Raw genomic sequence first — 15,774 nt, 5'->3', positions numbered from 1 at the left:
TCTCTCTCTCTCTCTCTCTCTCTCTCTCTCTCTCTCTCTGTGTGTGTGTGTGTGTGTGTGTGTGTGTGTGTGTGTGTGTGTGTGTACACTTGTGTGTTTTATCACAGGGGCATTGCTATATAACCCATTGCTAGTTTGTAAGTCATGATCCTCCTTGCTCCAGCCTCTTGCATACCGGGAAGGCCCAGCATGCACCACTGCCCGCGGCAGATAACACTCAACATTTTTCAGTTAACTTTTCATCTCCTCCTTTGTCCTTTGACTTTCCTTTTCCTGGTTTAAAAATTAACTTACCTCTTTTCAGTCTTTAGTCCCTAAGTTGTAAACATCTCCCACTCTAGAAACACAGATGAGTATCAGATTACACTAGGGCACTGATATAAAGGAGAGGCTATTCTAAGCCCCCTGCTCACAGTTACAAGCTCAGACCTGGCCCCTAAGAGAACCTTCACTTTGTGCATGGCAGGAGTGGCAGTGGATGGAACCCTCCCTTGGGTCTGGCTAACCCCAAAGATTAGAGAGTAAAAAGGACTGCCTTTCCTCTCTGCTCCCAGGCTGAGACCCCTTGCTAGTAGGTCTGGGAGAAAATGCCTTATAGGAGGAGTCCCATTTTCCTGGAATTGATGCATCTACAACTTTCCCTGACACAGTTCTTCCATAAGCACATACCAGCTCATGGACTACTGCATCTCCTTGGAGCCAACATGATATGTAATCATTGATGGAGCGATCGCTGAGTGTCTGCCAAGTACACAAAGCACAGTGGAGAGATGCAGAGCACATAAAGCTCAGGCCCTGCTTTGCAGGGATCTAGAAGGCAGGCCAGCAGCAACTGCTCAGTGGCCACTGGGACTCTTGATGCTCAGATCCAGGCACTTTGAAACAAGTCCTTTTCATTTGATGAGACACCTGAAGTAGAGAGAAATACACTTCCCAAGATAACACAGGAAGAAAATGTTGAAACTAGGCCTCTCCAAGAGGTCCACCTGAGTGGACCTCTCTCAGGTCCACTGCATCCCTCTTCTCTCAGGTCCACTGCATCCCTCTTCTCTCAGGTCCACTGCATCCCTCTGCTCTCAGGTCCACTGCATCCCTCTGCTCTCAGGTCCACTGCATCCCTCTGCTCTCAGGTCCACTGCATGCCTTTACTTACTATCCTCTCTGGGTTGGGAAGGCAAGGCATACACACCAAGGAGGGACGTGAGGGAAGGGAGCAGCCACTGGAAGGAGCCGCAGAGAGATAAGTATTGGAATCACGACAGACTATCATGAGAAGAGTAGCTAGGAGCCTGAAATATGTGGGGCTCAGCTGACAGGTTTTAATGTTTGCTAAGAGTATAACCTAGGGGTGGAGAGAGTGAACCCTATCAGAAAGCAACACTCTGGGCCATTACATCTGCTAAGGGAGGAGACACAACCCCAGAACACTGCTGGTCCTCCCTGGAGCAATTGCTCCATCTCCATAGCCCAGGGAGCCTCAGGATGGAAACTTCATAGACTGTTGAAATTTTTGTTTTTTTGTTTTTATTTATTTATTTGTTTGTTTGCATCCCAAATGCTGCTCCCCCTCTTGTATCCCGTCACAGAGTCCCTCCCTCCTTCCCCTTCCACTTCCACCTCCTCCTCCTAGAGGGTAAGACCCCTGGGTATCTCCCCTATCCTCGTGCATCAAGTGTCTGCCATATTAGGTACATCCTCTACCACTGAGACCAGACAAGACAGCATGGAGACTGAGCTACAAGCCTGCTACATATGTGCTGGGGACCTCCTTCCAGCCTGTGTATGCTCTTTGGTTGGTGGCTCGGTCTCTAAGAGTTCCCAGGATTCCACAGTTCGTTGACTCTGTTGGTCCTCCTGTGGGGTTCCCCTCCCCATCAAGTTCTTCTTCCCAGCTCTCCCATAAGAGTCCCCAACCTCCGCCCAATGTTTGGCTATGTTGGCATCTGTTTCAGTCAACTTCTGGGTATAGCTTCTCAAGGACAGTTATGCTAGGCTCCTGTCTGCAGTCATAACAGAGTATCATTAATAGTATCAGGGATTGGTACTTGTCCATGAAATGGGTCTCAAGTTGAGCTGGTTTTTGGTTGGCTATTCCTTCAGTTTCTGTTCCATCTTCATCCCTGACAAATTTTGGGTTGAATGTTTTGTGGATGGGTTGGTATCCTTATCCCTCCACCGGGGGTCCTATCTGGCTACAGTAGGTGGCCTCTTCAGGTCTCGGGTCTCATGTCCCCAGTATTGTTAGTCACCACTAAGGTCACCTGCATTGACTCCTGGGAGCCTCCCTCATCTCAGGTCTCTGGGTCTTCCTAGAGATTTCACACACACACACACACACACACACACACACACACACCATCCCCCCCACCCATCCAACAACCATCCATCCCCCCACCCCAGTCAGCTGCAGATGTCCATTCATTCTCCTGCCCTCTGGGCCTCTCTCCTGTCTCTCCCACACCTGATCCTGTCTCCCCCTCCCCCTCCCCTCTCCCACCCAGTTCCCTCCTCCTTCCCTCTGCCTCCCATGACTATTTTGTTTCCCTGTCTAAGTGTGACTCAAGCATCTTTGCTTGGGCTTTCCTTCTTGTTTAACTTCTTTGTGTCTGTGGAGCGTAGCATGTGTATTCTGTACTTTGTACTTTTTACCAGTGAGTACATACCACGCATGTCCTTTTGGGTCTGGGTTACCTCACTCAGGATGATATTTTCTACTTCCATCCATTTGCCTGTAAAATTCATGATAGCCTTGTTTTTAATAGCTGAGTAGTGTTCCATTGTATAAATGAACCACATTTTCTGCAGGTAAATACAAGAGTGGTGGTCACTTCGGTATAGTCAGACACGTTACACTGGGCACTAATTAAGCTCTGCTTCTCACCTAGCACTCTCTTCAGGTTTTCTTCTAGCATCCTGTGATGTTGAGAGGATTTGATGGAAAAAAAAACATGAACATACTTGGCACCAGCTTCAAACATGTGTTTGGGTTTTCTGTTTTCTAGGAGATGTACGACTAAGGGGTCAGACGGGGGTTCCTGCCGAACGCCGTGGCTCCTACCCATTCATTGACTTCCGTCTACTTAACAGTGAGTAACCACATGTACCTAGAAGGGAACAAATATTTTCTTTGAGAGGAAAAAAAAAAAAACTCATTTCTCTATGAACTTCCAAACCTTGCAAGGTCAGCCTTCCTTCCTCTACTTCTGTCCCCACAGCTGGAACTTAAAATGTGTCCTCTCAGGCTCCTCCTGCAGGAAGTAGCTCTAGTCTCTCACATCAACTCTGAAAACAAGTTCTAAGCCTGGTGGGAATGGTGAGGCAGGCCTTTAATCCCAGGACTAGGTAGACAGAGACAGAAGGATCTGTTAATTCGAGGCCAGCCTGATTGATATAGTGAGTTCCAGAACAGCAAGAGCTATGTGGAGAGACCCTGTCTTAGAAAGAAAGAGAGAGAGAGAGAGAGAGAGAGAGAGAGAGAGAGAGAGAGAGAGAGAGAGAGAAAGGGGAAAAACACAACCTTTCACACCTGTGACTTTTAAACAAGGCGCTCCTTTTGTCTTCTAGCACAATCTCTCCAGCCAGGGCTGGAGGAGCTAGAGGAGGTGCTATTTAATTTTTCAAACTTACCAGGTAAATGCACGGACAGCTGCCCTCAGACAGCCACATTACTAACTCTTTTCTCAGTCTCCAGCAAACCCTGGGGTCTGTCGTCACATTCCTGGTGACCCTTCATTAAAATCCTCCCATCTATTTGCAGCTTCCTCCTCTGTGGACGGAGCTTTCTCCCTCTGTTGCTACTTGATCTTACATTCCTGAGGAAATCCAAGCCAGTGACCAGTCGATTGTCCAGATTTCCTATCTTCCATCATGGTGACCCTTCACCTTGGACTTGTGGATGGAAGGGGGCGCCAGTAATAAATTTCACAACTCGCCCCCAAGGTTTCTGTCCAGTTCTCATATCACTTCTGGTCTATAAGTTTCAAAGTGCTGGATGGTAGCCACAGAGTGTTACTTCCCTTTGACATCAGCAAGCACGGCACAGGAGGTCATTTGATTTGCCTCGACCCCCGGAAATGACTGGGAAAATTTAGACTTTGCTATTTCGTGATCCTTAGATCCTTGAAAGGCCAGTAGACGATGGACGTGTTTGTGTTTCTCCTACTGTTGTTCTGTGTCTCCCTCCTTTCCGGCTCTTCCAAGGATGCAGACACAGAACAACTTTTAAAACTTTCTAGTCTTAAATATCCACTAAGACCACTTTTTAAAACTCAGCACTGTGCCACCTCTGGACCCATGTAACCTTGACCGCAGCCTGTGGGGAAGCCAGTGGTACCTCTGACCACTCCTTATGAACCGTGCATGCTGTTCTAGGTCCCCATGGAAGCTACACTGCTAGCAATTGCCTGACTGTATAAATGTCTGGGTCACTAGCACACGGTTTCACAACGCAGGACATTATTTGTCTACACCCGAGCTCTCAGACAGAGTCACAGGGAGAAAATGACCCAAAAGCCTCTTCTCACCAATAGATAAGGCCTTAATTTCATGATTTAAATTATAATCCATGAACAAATGAGGAGACTGGGAGGCAGGCCTTTATACGGCCAAGGTTCTAAGTGATTCTTAATTCAGTGCCCATAAGTATCATGCTAATTGTGATGGTCTTTGTAGTGGAATATGAACTAGTTAACTGTCTATGTGAAAATCAGCTGAATTTTTAAAAAATCATTTGCTTTTCTTTTTAATCTGAAAAAAGTCTGCAAATATGTATGTAGATTACATGTGGCTGTCATTTATGTGCCACCTGCAACTTTGAAAACTCACCTGCAAATGGCTGCCACCCTCCCACCCTCTGCAAGTGGTCCCTTAAGGAGCCTCCTGATGCCTGGGCCCTGCCTGGTTTCCTCAGGTCTCTTCAGGCTCTGACTGATCTCCACCTCCATTTTCTACCTGTTACTCAAAGCTATTCACTCATCCAGGAAAACCATTAGCCTGAAATTCCCTTTCCAGTCTCCACAGGACTCTTCTGGATAATGCTTTCAATCTTTTCTTTTTATATAACACCCTGAGACGGTCCCAGTCCCTTCACTGTATGTGGATTTGTAAGTGGGCTCAGTTTGCTTAGATGCATAAGGTATGTCCCTAAATAAACTACAAAGGTCCTAAACTCAGTAACTCTTTATAGTTAGTAACTACTCAGTAACTACATAGTTAACTTACCGCCTCCTCAGCCCCTTACTCTGTGTCCATCTCATTCAAGGACAGACAGACCCACAACCTCGCATTATTGCAGTTTTGCTTTCTCTCCCCAGATAGGATCTGATATAAGCCTTAAAAAGTAAAGCATTTATAAATTTAAGCTTAAAAACTAATTCAATCTGGGAGAAACAAACAAATCTCTAAACCCCCATTCCTGGTTCTGTGTTTCTGCAGCTTTCCCACTAAAACACTTAATGGATCTCACACAACTGCCATTCCCTACCCACAATGCTCTTGGTTGTTCCTCTTTTACCACCTCCTTTAACCCTGGCCTTAAACGTCTGGCCTATGCATAAGCAAAGGGGAAAAAAGTGTATTGAATAGAAAGGCTCATTTCATTTCCACATTGTTCATCAGTCCTAAGTCCAACCTGCTGTAGTAGACTAGAGACATCAGAATCAATACCTGTAACAGGTCGTCTTCTGTCAAGATTGTATTTGTGGATATTACAGCAGATCCCTGGGACAGAGGTCATAAATGCTAGCCCACGCACTGAATGCCTGTGCCCCACCATCCTCCTTGCATTTTGGTAAATACACTCTTGCTGGCCATTTTCTGATAGGCCATCGCAGGCTGCTGTGGTACCACATAGGTTAGGCAGCCACAGCAAAGTCACATGATCCACAAAGCCAAACTTACCTGCCGCTGGGCCCTTGTAAGGAAAAGTTACCAATGCCTACTGTAGGTACTTCTAAGCAGATTTAGAAGGGTTTTATGACATCTCAATAGGCACATTCAGCCCAGTCTACTTTCCTTTGTCACTGTCATTTTCTTTCTACTTTCTAGAAGCATCTTTTACATTCAAGAATGAACTTAACATTGACTAAATTTACACATAAAGAAGCAACAATATAAAACCTCCCTCCATTATAGATCCTATGCACACATTCTTCTGGGGGGGGGGGACAAATCTCTTTCCATGCACAGGGACGAAAGCACAGCCTTCTCTTACCCACAGTCCTATTGCCTATATAATAAGGTGATTACATACCTGATTAGTCTTTCACGGTCATAATTTGATTGTGGGGGGGGGGAGTTCTGGACATCCTTAGTAATTACAGTGTCTCTCTTTCTAGTTTGTCCTGGTCTGAACAATAAATTACAGAGCAGACAATTGTAAGCATTTGCCTACAGAAGAGTCCTCAGTACAAAGTCATCCAAACATGACATGTTAGAGTAAGTTCATGGGCTGGAGAGATGGCTCAGTGGTTAGCACACACTGCTCTTACAGAGGACCAGGCAGCTCCAGCTGCTTTTGACTCTAATGCCAGGGGATTCAACATCACTTTCTGGATTCCACAGGCACCCACCCTTGTGAGCACATATGTACACACACATCCGTGTCATTAAAAAACAAAACAAATCTTTCAAAGTAAAATGTGTTATGTACTGGAAAATTGCCGAGAGGATAGATTTAAAGTGTTCACAACACAGACAAATCAGGACACAATGCACATGTGAACTGGTCTGATGTAGCCATCCCACAGTCTATAGTCAATTCAAATCATCATCTTGTAGCACATGAACACACATCATGCCCATCATCGTCGTCATCATCATCAATGATAATAACAGCAGCAGTAGAGTCTAATATTCCTGGAATAAGGATCTCAAACTCTTCCTCATAAGAGAGTATACAGATCAGAAGTACGTGGGACAAAAGTATTTGTTAGAAGCCAGTTTTTCTTGTTCCCATGTTCACAAGTAGAAGAGAAACATCTGTATGAGTTTCTAGAATTTTCTCTTGGAAAGTATCAGGAAATGGGGTCTCTAGCACTGTTGTGTAGGACAAGGGGAACACGGATCTTTAAAGAAGAGTTCTCTTTAAACCTAAGCATGCAGAAGAGAGCAGAGGAAGAGAAAGGAGAGGCAATTATTTTTATGCCCAGGGAAGAGCTAAAACAGAGACCCAACCGTAGGAAGGAGGAGCAGAAAAAAATGTAACAGCTCTATTATCCAAAGCCGACTTCCTGTGGATGGATTTCATTTACTAGCTCTCTTGAAGGAAAAACAGGAGAGAAAGTGTTGAGGAAAATGTGTATTCAAAGACACCAACCGAGAGGGGACAGTGGCCGAGGAATCCCAATCTTGGAAGAGGAGGCAGCTCCTGGCTCCCGCCTGCAGCAACCCTTCCACAGCTCGGTCTCCTGATTTAATATAATCAGTACCCTGAGCAGATAATGACTAGGTTGAGATGTTCCCCTGGTAACCATCTCGGAACAACACAGTGTGATTTCCACACCCGCTCAGCAGAGAAAGTGGCAGGCAAACAAAGCTTTCCTGGGGACTGGGAAACATTTAGGGAACTCAGAGCTTCTGCTTGTGCAAGAGCTTTCAGAGCGCAAGCAGGTTCAGCCACCAGACAGCCTGGTGCTCCACACCAGCCCAGGCTCAGCAGCAGTAGATGGATTGGTTGTTTGTCTTTTCCCACCCCGTTAATTTGCTAATCTTGATCTTAAATTCTCTTGCTCTGGATTTGCTTCTCCAGGCTGGCCCGTTTTAGCCGGCCAGTCATGAGGTCATGTTAGTAGACTTGCAAAACTAGATGCTTTATATTTTCCAAAGGAAAGTCAAAATATACATATGCATATATTAACTATGCTATTTTAAATGTACCCAGATATTCAAATGTTTTTTTTTTTGCTGCCTAACACCCTGTAACCACTCTTTCATTCACCTACTGAAAGACTGTTAGGCAAATCAAAGGCCACCAACCATGTTAGAAACGATCTGGTCTTAAGTGGTATCCCCACCATCCCTTATAAAGACCGTAGGGCAGTTTGTGCAAAGCCCTTTGTCTAAGAAAGAATTCCCAGCAGATGTTCACAATAAGTGTTGCAATAATCTTGTACCCCTTAATGCCACCTTTACACATGTAAAGTCCACCAAACTAAAATGTCACTCTGAAAGCAGTCTCACTCCGTTCCAGCTCGCTACTCCCCCAGCAGAGAAGGGAGGCCTGAGCTGGGGCTCCCTGAGGCTTCTCACTCTTGGGAGCGCCAAGCTAACACCCCACAATTTCAAAGGTCAATATTGACCTTTCTCCAGAAGAAAGGCAGGGCTTCGGTTGTGGTTGTGGCACTTCCTGGCTCGGCTGGCCGGTACTGCAGGATGGGCACCCTGGGCTTCTGGCCACACACTCTCCAGCTCTTCAGCTGCAGAAGTGCCAGACCAGGAGAACGGTTAGCCACCAAAGTGCCACTTCGTGGTGGAAACCAGAGCTGACAGGGCCCCAAGTGTCTCATTCCTTCCCCATCACAGTTCCATGAATGGACATTGGTGGGACACTTCCTATAGTAGGCACCATGCCAGGGTACAAAGATGAATGAGATAAAAGCACTACCCTTGAGCAATTTGTGGAGACATGTACAAATAGATGTTGGCATTTATGATACCCACGTAATATGTGTGCATGTAATAATAAGTAGATATAATATAAGGCACATATGTATTGTATGTGATTCTGAAGTGTTACAGACTAAAGTGAAGAACTCTTGTCTTGGGACATCAAGAGGAGCTGAGGACTAACCAGAGAGCAGGAACTGAACAGACAGAGAAGTAAAGAGGAGATGCGTGCTGAGGGCTAACTTTTATTGCCGTTATAAAATATGCCTCAAGCCGTAATGCCAGGAAGGAGTTGCCACAGCTGAACTTGACTAAATGAAAGTGTTATCGGAAGTCCTTATTCAAGTAAGATCGGAGCGGAGACATCAGGAAAAGTCATTCCAGATATCTAGCTGTCAGAGAAAAGCCATCTTCAAGATGCTGTAACCACTCTTTCTTAAGAAGGCTTTCACCTTTTTAAGCTAGGACTGAAGGCACCATTGCCTCTTGTTAGCCCAGTCAATATCACTAAACAAGTTCACTTTCTTATCTGAGTGAAAGAAAATGAAAATTGGATCTGGGAGACCAAATTACCTCATAGTTATCATTCATCCATTCATTTAACACTCAGAGCACCCACTCTACGCTGAGAAGGATGAGTTTGTGGCCACCGCAACAACCATAGAGGTAACCTTTATATAATAGGTTCTCCGGAAAGCTGGAGAGAAACCTGAGCCATAACTTTTATGCTCAAAGAGCTAATCATCTTGTCACAGGGCACATACACAGTCCATGAAGGGGTGTACAAGAAAATAGGTAACCTAATAACCGTCTTCTAAGATAATTAGAATAAAAAGAAAGTGTCCTAAGCAAGAGAGGGAAACAACAAGGACTTGTGCTGAGCTCTGGAACATACAGTCGAGGGTTAACTGGTTAAGAAATGACCAAAATAAGATTGATTTGACACACAGACACAAAAGTCACTAAGTTAGAGCAGAGCCTGAAAATTAGCAAAGAAAACATATTGACCAGAGAGAAAGTGGGCGCCTTGGAACATCAAGAAAAAGAGTTTGAACTTGATTCATTAATCCAAGAGGATTGCTAGAGAATCTCAAGAAAAAGGCTGTTCATGATCACAACAGAGTCTCTGAAAATAACTGACATCTATGTGTAGGAGAAATAGTTCGTGAAGAGGAACCAAAGCAGGTGGCAGAGTGTGACGCAGAAGAAATGAAAGCACAAATGGGAGGTGGCGTGTAGAAGCAGAAATACAACCTGAGGATAGTGAATAGTGGTCTCACCATCTTGAAATACTCGAGATGAGAACATCATTAAGAAAATCTGGGGAGAGATAATGAGCTCAGGTGGAACAAATTGAATTTGAAAAAAGGAGTCTTTGGAAGAGTGTTGGACATAAGGAACTGCCGTACAGGTGAGACGCCTCTTTAAGAGCTTCCATCAATTCCTTCAAACTAAAGCTGCCAACTTGGTATGAAAACTTATAACTAACATTGAAAGTATTTAATTTATAGCATTTCCATAGTGTTTCTCAATAGTCTGCTGCCCTGGCAGGAGGTCCCGTGTGACAAACTGGTCATCTCATCACCTGCCCTTGCGTCCTTTGGTGAGGAGGAGGAAGGTGAGGTAGTGATGAGTAAGGACGCTCGTGAGCTGATTCCAGAGAAGGAAATAGAATCACTACTGTGGCAAACTAGAGTCAGGTCTGCGTCTCCCACCAGTTGCTTTCATTTTCTCTGGAGGGAGCTGGTTATTTCCTGTGATGAGGGCTGACAGAAGCAGGTTCACAAATGTTTATCGTCTATTAAACAAAAAGAAGCTGAATACAAAATTACATATTTGAAAAGATCTCACATGTTTATAAAAACATGCCAACGTTCGCACACGGCTCACTGCCTGATGACTTTCGCTTTCTTCTCCCCGTTTTCCCTGCCAGCATGTGTATTCCTCTCATCATAAGAGAAAGTTGACGCTGTTTTATATAAAGTGAGAAGCTTTATCATAAAACACTATGATATGATCGTACACAAAGTTTGAAAGTTAATAAATAGAGACGACGGTAAAGAACAAATATGATTTTTTAAAGCCTTGGTTAATACTGAAATTTGTAAGACAATTTGATTAAACTTTCCTAAATTCTCAGCTTTGAATTTGAGTAACTCCATAACCTCTTATGGCACACACATAAACAAGATGACTCTAATTTAGGGAAAAAATGGAACAAATATTCTTATTTAACTAAATGGTTTTCCAAATAACTTTTAGGAACATCTGATTTGGAATGGGGCCTGAATTCTCTGCAGAGTTAGCAGAACTATAAATTATTTTCATCAGTTTACTCACATGTAAAACAATGTATTCGCTCTTCTGTGATTCTAACTTTAAAAAAGTTACCTCTTAGAGCCATTTTCACTTCACGATAATAAAAATCATGAAAATTTTCCTGTCTTAAATGGCAGGGTAAAATTTGAAAATTAGAATGTATAATCAAATTTCCGAAATATTCCTATTTTTTCCATTATTGAAAACAGCCTTTTTCTTGAATAATGTATCTGATTGTGATTTCTCCTTCCAGTTCTGCCCCACCTCTTTTCCCATCTGGAGCCACCCCCTTTCTGTGTCTCATTGGAAGACAGAAATGACATTTTTAAAAGATAAAACAAAACTAACACATCAGAATAGAACAAAAAAATGAAACCGAAGGAAAGGAGACCAAGAAAAGGCTCAAGAAGCAGATATAGACAGAGGTTCACTAGTTGGCGCACTCAGGAATCACATAAAAACACTAAAGTGGAAGCCATACTTTATACAAAGGAACTGTAGAGTAAAAAAGAAAAAATGTGTGTGTGTGTTTGTGTGTGTGTTTGTGTGTTTGTGTGTGTGTGTGTGTGTCAAGATAAGATTAAAAGAAAAAAAGAAAGAAAGAAAGAAAGAAAGAAAGAAAGAAAGAAAGAAAGAGCCCTAACAAAATTTTATGAGACAAGGAACCTCCAAAGATGCCATTGAGTTCCTTTTCTGTTGACCATGTACCGCTGGGCACGCAGCCTACACTTAAGAGTCGTTATTTCCCTGGTGAGGCTCCCTTGGAGGAAACTAAAGGTGGGTATCAGTTAGAGAGAACTGCTGTGTTAGGAGTAAGTGCTGTGTTCACTTCTTGCAGCTCCAGAACCCTAGCTGGCGCAGACTCTGTCCATTCATGGGTGTGTGGATTCTGTTGCCCTTAGAAGCCTCATTTCCTGGGTGTCCTCCACCTCCGCCACCCCTGACTCCTACACTCTTTCTACCTCTTCAGCAGAGCTCCCTGAGTCCCGAAAGGGGGAGTTTGTTGGGGACATCCCTTTTAGAGCTGAATGTTCCAAGGTCTCTCATTCTCTGCATGATGTCTGACTGATCCCATCTGCTGCTGGGAGAAGCTTTGCTGATGATGGCTGAACAGAGCACTGATCAATGACTATAGGAGAATATCATTAGGAGTCATTTTATGGTTACTTCAAAAAAATAGTATTTGGTCTTACCCTAGATCTCTGGACTATCTAGTCTCGGGTTTTTGGTCACCCAGTAGGGTCAGGTATGGATTCTACCCCCTAGATTAGACATTCAGTCAAATCAGACATTGGTTGTCACTCCCACAAGCTTTGTGCCACCATTGCCCTAGCATAACCTACAGACAGGACATCATTGTATATCAAGGAGTTTGTGGCTGGGTTGTTGTTTGTTTCTCCTTTGGTAGCATGCAGAACGACTTCCTGTACCACAGATGCTTGCACAGAAGGCTCTAGGAAGGCATCAGCTCTACTTCTCTATAGCCTATGAGTTGTGTAGTTGTTGTCTTCAACCATGGGGCCTTACCATCAGTGTGTGGAAAGCAACCTAGTATTGGCAACAGCCTAAGTTGCTTATTGGTTCCCATGGGATCCCTTTGGGCACAAACTCAATAAGATGTAACCCAATCCCAGTACCGGAAGCTTTTTTAGGTGACAAGAGATATCTGGTTGAGGTTCTGTCTCCCTGTTATTTGGCTATTTCATATATGTATATATTTTATGAAGCTATTTTACTGGGTTTTCACCCTACCCTCAAATGCTTCTTAATTTTAGTGATCTCTTCCCATATTACCTCCCTCATCCCCCCTTCCTTCCCCCTCCCCACTTGATCCTTCTGTTCTAATAACACCCCCACCCCAGGCCACAAGCCATCCATAACGTTCTCTTCTACTCCCCTTTCTTGGAGAGTTCTATCTGTCCTTTGCCTAGTCCCGTAAGAGCAATCTCTAAACGCTGTGGATCTATGGATTGTAGCTTGGTTACCATCCACTTAACAGCTGACATCCACATATAAGCAGCAGACTCATACCACTTTTGTCTTCCTGGATCTGGATTACCTATCTTAGGATTTTTTTTTCTAGTTCCATTCATGTATCTGATAACTTCATGATCTTGTATTCTTTAACAGCTGAGTAATATTCAACCATGTAAAGGTACCACTTTTTTAAAATATCCATTCTTCTGTGGAGGGACATCTAGGTTGTTTGTGATTTCTAGCTATAATGAGCAGCAGCAATGGACATGATTGAGCAAGTGTCTCTTTTGGAGATCCAGGAATTGCCCCCCAAACCACACAGACACTGGTCTTAGTCAGACAGGGGTAGTTTATTGAGCATGTGTCCCAGGACTGGTTGACTGGACCATGGTTCAGATTCAGAAACTAAAATAAGCCTAAAATACACAAACCCCTGTACCAAGTTACTTCATCAATCAGGATTTAGGGATGGGAGGGGGTTTTGTGGGGGACAGGGTTTCCTTGGGAACAAGTCTTTGTTGTACATTTATCCTGCTCCCATTGGTTGGGACATTCAGTTCTGGCAGGGGACTTGCCTTGTCTAACAGTCATGTGCTAACTTGCCTACCAAGACAGGACTTGTCTAACATGGATGTCTTCACTTTCCAACCAGGATGTCAGTTACCCATGACATGTCTCTTTCTCCCAAGTAGGATGTCAGTTCTCAGGGAAGTCATGGGAACTTAAACTTTACTAGACCACTTCTCAAAATGGGAGTCCTATTCCAAATTGTTTGTCTCGCTTGTGTTGGGGTCCATCCCAGGAGCAGCTTACACCATAAAAGCTTATACATGGGTGCAGGAAGTGCAGTTGGGTGGTTGGTGCAGGGCCAAGCTTATTGTGGCTATAAAACAGTTCTAGTAACTTCTATTGTGATTGGTTTCCAGGGCCACAGAACAAAACACAATATGTAATCAATCTTGGCATTAGAAAGTTTCCTAGTAACAGCAGAACATATGAGAAAGTTTCTTTATATAGGCAGGCTACCCAAGTAACTGTTACCTAGGCCTTAACAATTCACCTAGGCCTTTTAACATCTCTGTGGTAAGATGAAGTGTCCTTTAGGTATATGCCCAAGAGTGGTATAGCTGGATGTTGAAGTAATTAGGTCAAAGAGAGACAGAGACAGAGAGAGACAGAGAGATCTCACATTTTTAAATGCTCAGTATCCACTAGAGATATATGTTTTATTAAACAAAGTAATATCACAATAAAGAACATAAAATTACTACACTAAACCAGAAAACATTAGTAATAGCCACCTTGGCAAGCTGGTGAGTATGAGGTAGGGCGATTACCATAAGCTGTGTTTGATTAAATGTGTATAGAATTGTTCCATTATTTTATTCGTTTCAGACACAGTTTTACTTTTAGGCCAGGCTGGCCTTGTACTTATGGCCAGTGCTCCTGCCTCAGCCTCCTGAGTTCTGGGATAAGAGCTATAAAATGTCTTGAACAGAAATGTAGATCGGGGTCCAAAGTTGAGCTTTTATATTCAAGACTCGGTGGGTAGAAATTACAGACAGCATTCTACAAAGGAAGCTTATCATTAAAGATGAAATTTATTCCAAGGAACATGAGATCAAGTTCACTGATTCAACAGCCCCTTACACTGGATAAAGCTTTTGAACAAAGGCACACCACATTGCTGTGCCCACTTTCTCATTTAGAAAGCAAGCCAACAAAAACACACCAAACAGCGAGGTGAGCAACTCACTGTAAGGAAGTGACAGAGTTAAGACCTAGCTGTTCGGTATCCTGTCTTCCCATCAAACACAAGGAGCCCTTTAAATGTAAGCTTTACCCTAAAGACATAAAAATTGAATTTCCCATTCAGTGACTTTTAGCTTCGGGCTGAAGAACTGAGTCAGATTGAGTGCTGGACATGGGACAATATGAGAAGCCACCAAGTACAGTGGCCATGAATTTGTAGCAGTATTTCTCAGACACAGCTGGCCACCACAGTGAGCCATCAGAAGAACACAAGGGAGTCCAATGTAGTGATTCCACCAACCAGGCAGAGGCCTATCCCTGCTCTTGTCAGCAGGGTCTCTGCTGTGGCATCCAGTGCTTTCCTCACTGAGTCCAGAAGAAATAAGAAGGCTGGCCTGGCACCACTCCTATCCCCACACACTCACACCATCTTTCACTACAATACAGAGCTACATGAGAAGAAGTTATACACCAGTGTGACTCCCAGTCCTCACACTCATAGAGGCTCTACAGGTCACAGAACCTATGAGGAGTAGGCAGCCAGGAGAAGTCTCATATGTAGTCCAGATTCTCAGCTTTGACATGCCTATCACGTCCCATCTGCAGCTGGGAATCTGCCACGGGAAGTCAGCTGTCGCTGCCCCTAACTCACTCCTGGTAGAGCTTGGGAGATTTGCCACCTACTGTCCTTCTCCTCACTACAGTTCTGGAAATGACAGTTCTGGTGGCTTTTCTCTCAAGAAGCCCCAAGACATAAGGCAAATAGAGCATTCTGACCTTTACATGGGCTGCAAAGCCACACGCCTCTTTCTCATCTATTCTTTATTCCACACCAGACCTCCCATGAGACAATCCAGCTGCTCCCATTCCTCTAGCTCATTCATTTCATATCCTAGATCTCTGTCTTTTTAGTTTAAAAAAAAGAAGCATGAAACATACTCTCTTTAAAAACAATTTTCACTTTGAAAGACACAGGACCGTCTACTATATTTTTAAGGAGAAACAATTCACATTCATTGAGGAATACTGCACACCAGCTGTGGGATGTAGGAGGCATAAGATGTGTGTGTGTGTGTGTGTGTGTGTGTGTGTGTATGTGTGTGTGTGTGTGTGTGTGTGTGT

The 15,774-nt window shown here is 43.9% G+C and overlaps 1 protein-coding gene across 2 annotated transcripts in view; it reads left to right on the top strand.

The window, feature by feature from the left end:
* Positions 1-15,774, top strand: part of Pde7b (phosphodiesterase 7B) — a 318,247-nt gene that overhangs the window by 232,852 nt on the left and 69,621 nt on the right. For both annotated transcript variants that reach the window (XM_021174159.2, XM_021174160.2), the window contains one exon: positions 3,003-3,086. In XM_021174159.2, the coding sequence (XP_021029818.1) occupies positions 3,003-3,086 (84 nt within the window). The remainder of the gene's footprint in view (positions 1-3,002; positions 3,087-15,774) is intronic.

This window comes from Mus caroli, chromosome 10 (genome assembly GCF_900094665.2).
Source record: "Mus caroli chromosome 10, CAROLI_EIJ_v1.1, whole genome shotgun sequence".
Lineage (NCBI taxonomy): Eukaryota > Metazoa > Chordata > Mammalia > Rodentia > Muridae > Mus > Mus caroli.
This window is presented reverse-complemented; position numbering and strand designations above follow the sequence as displayed.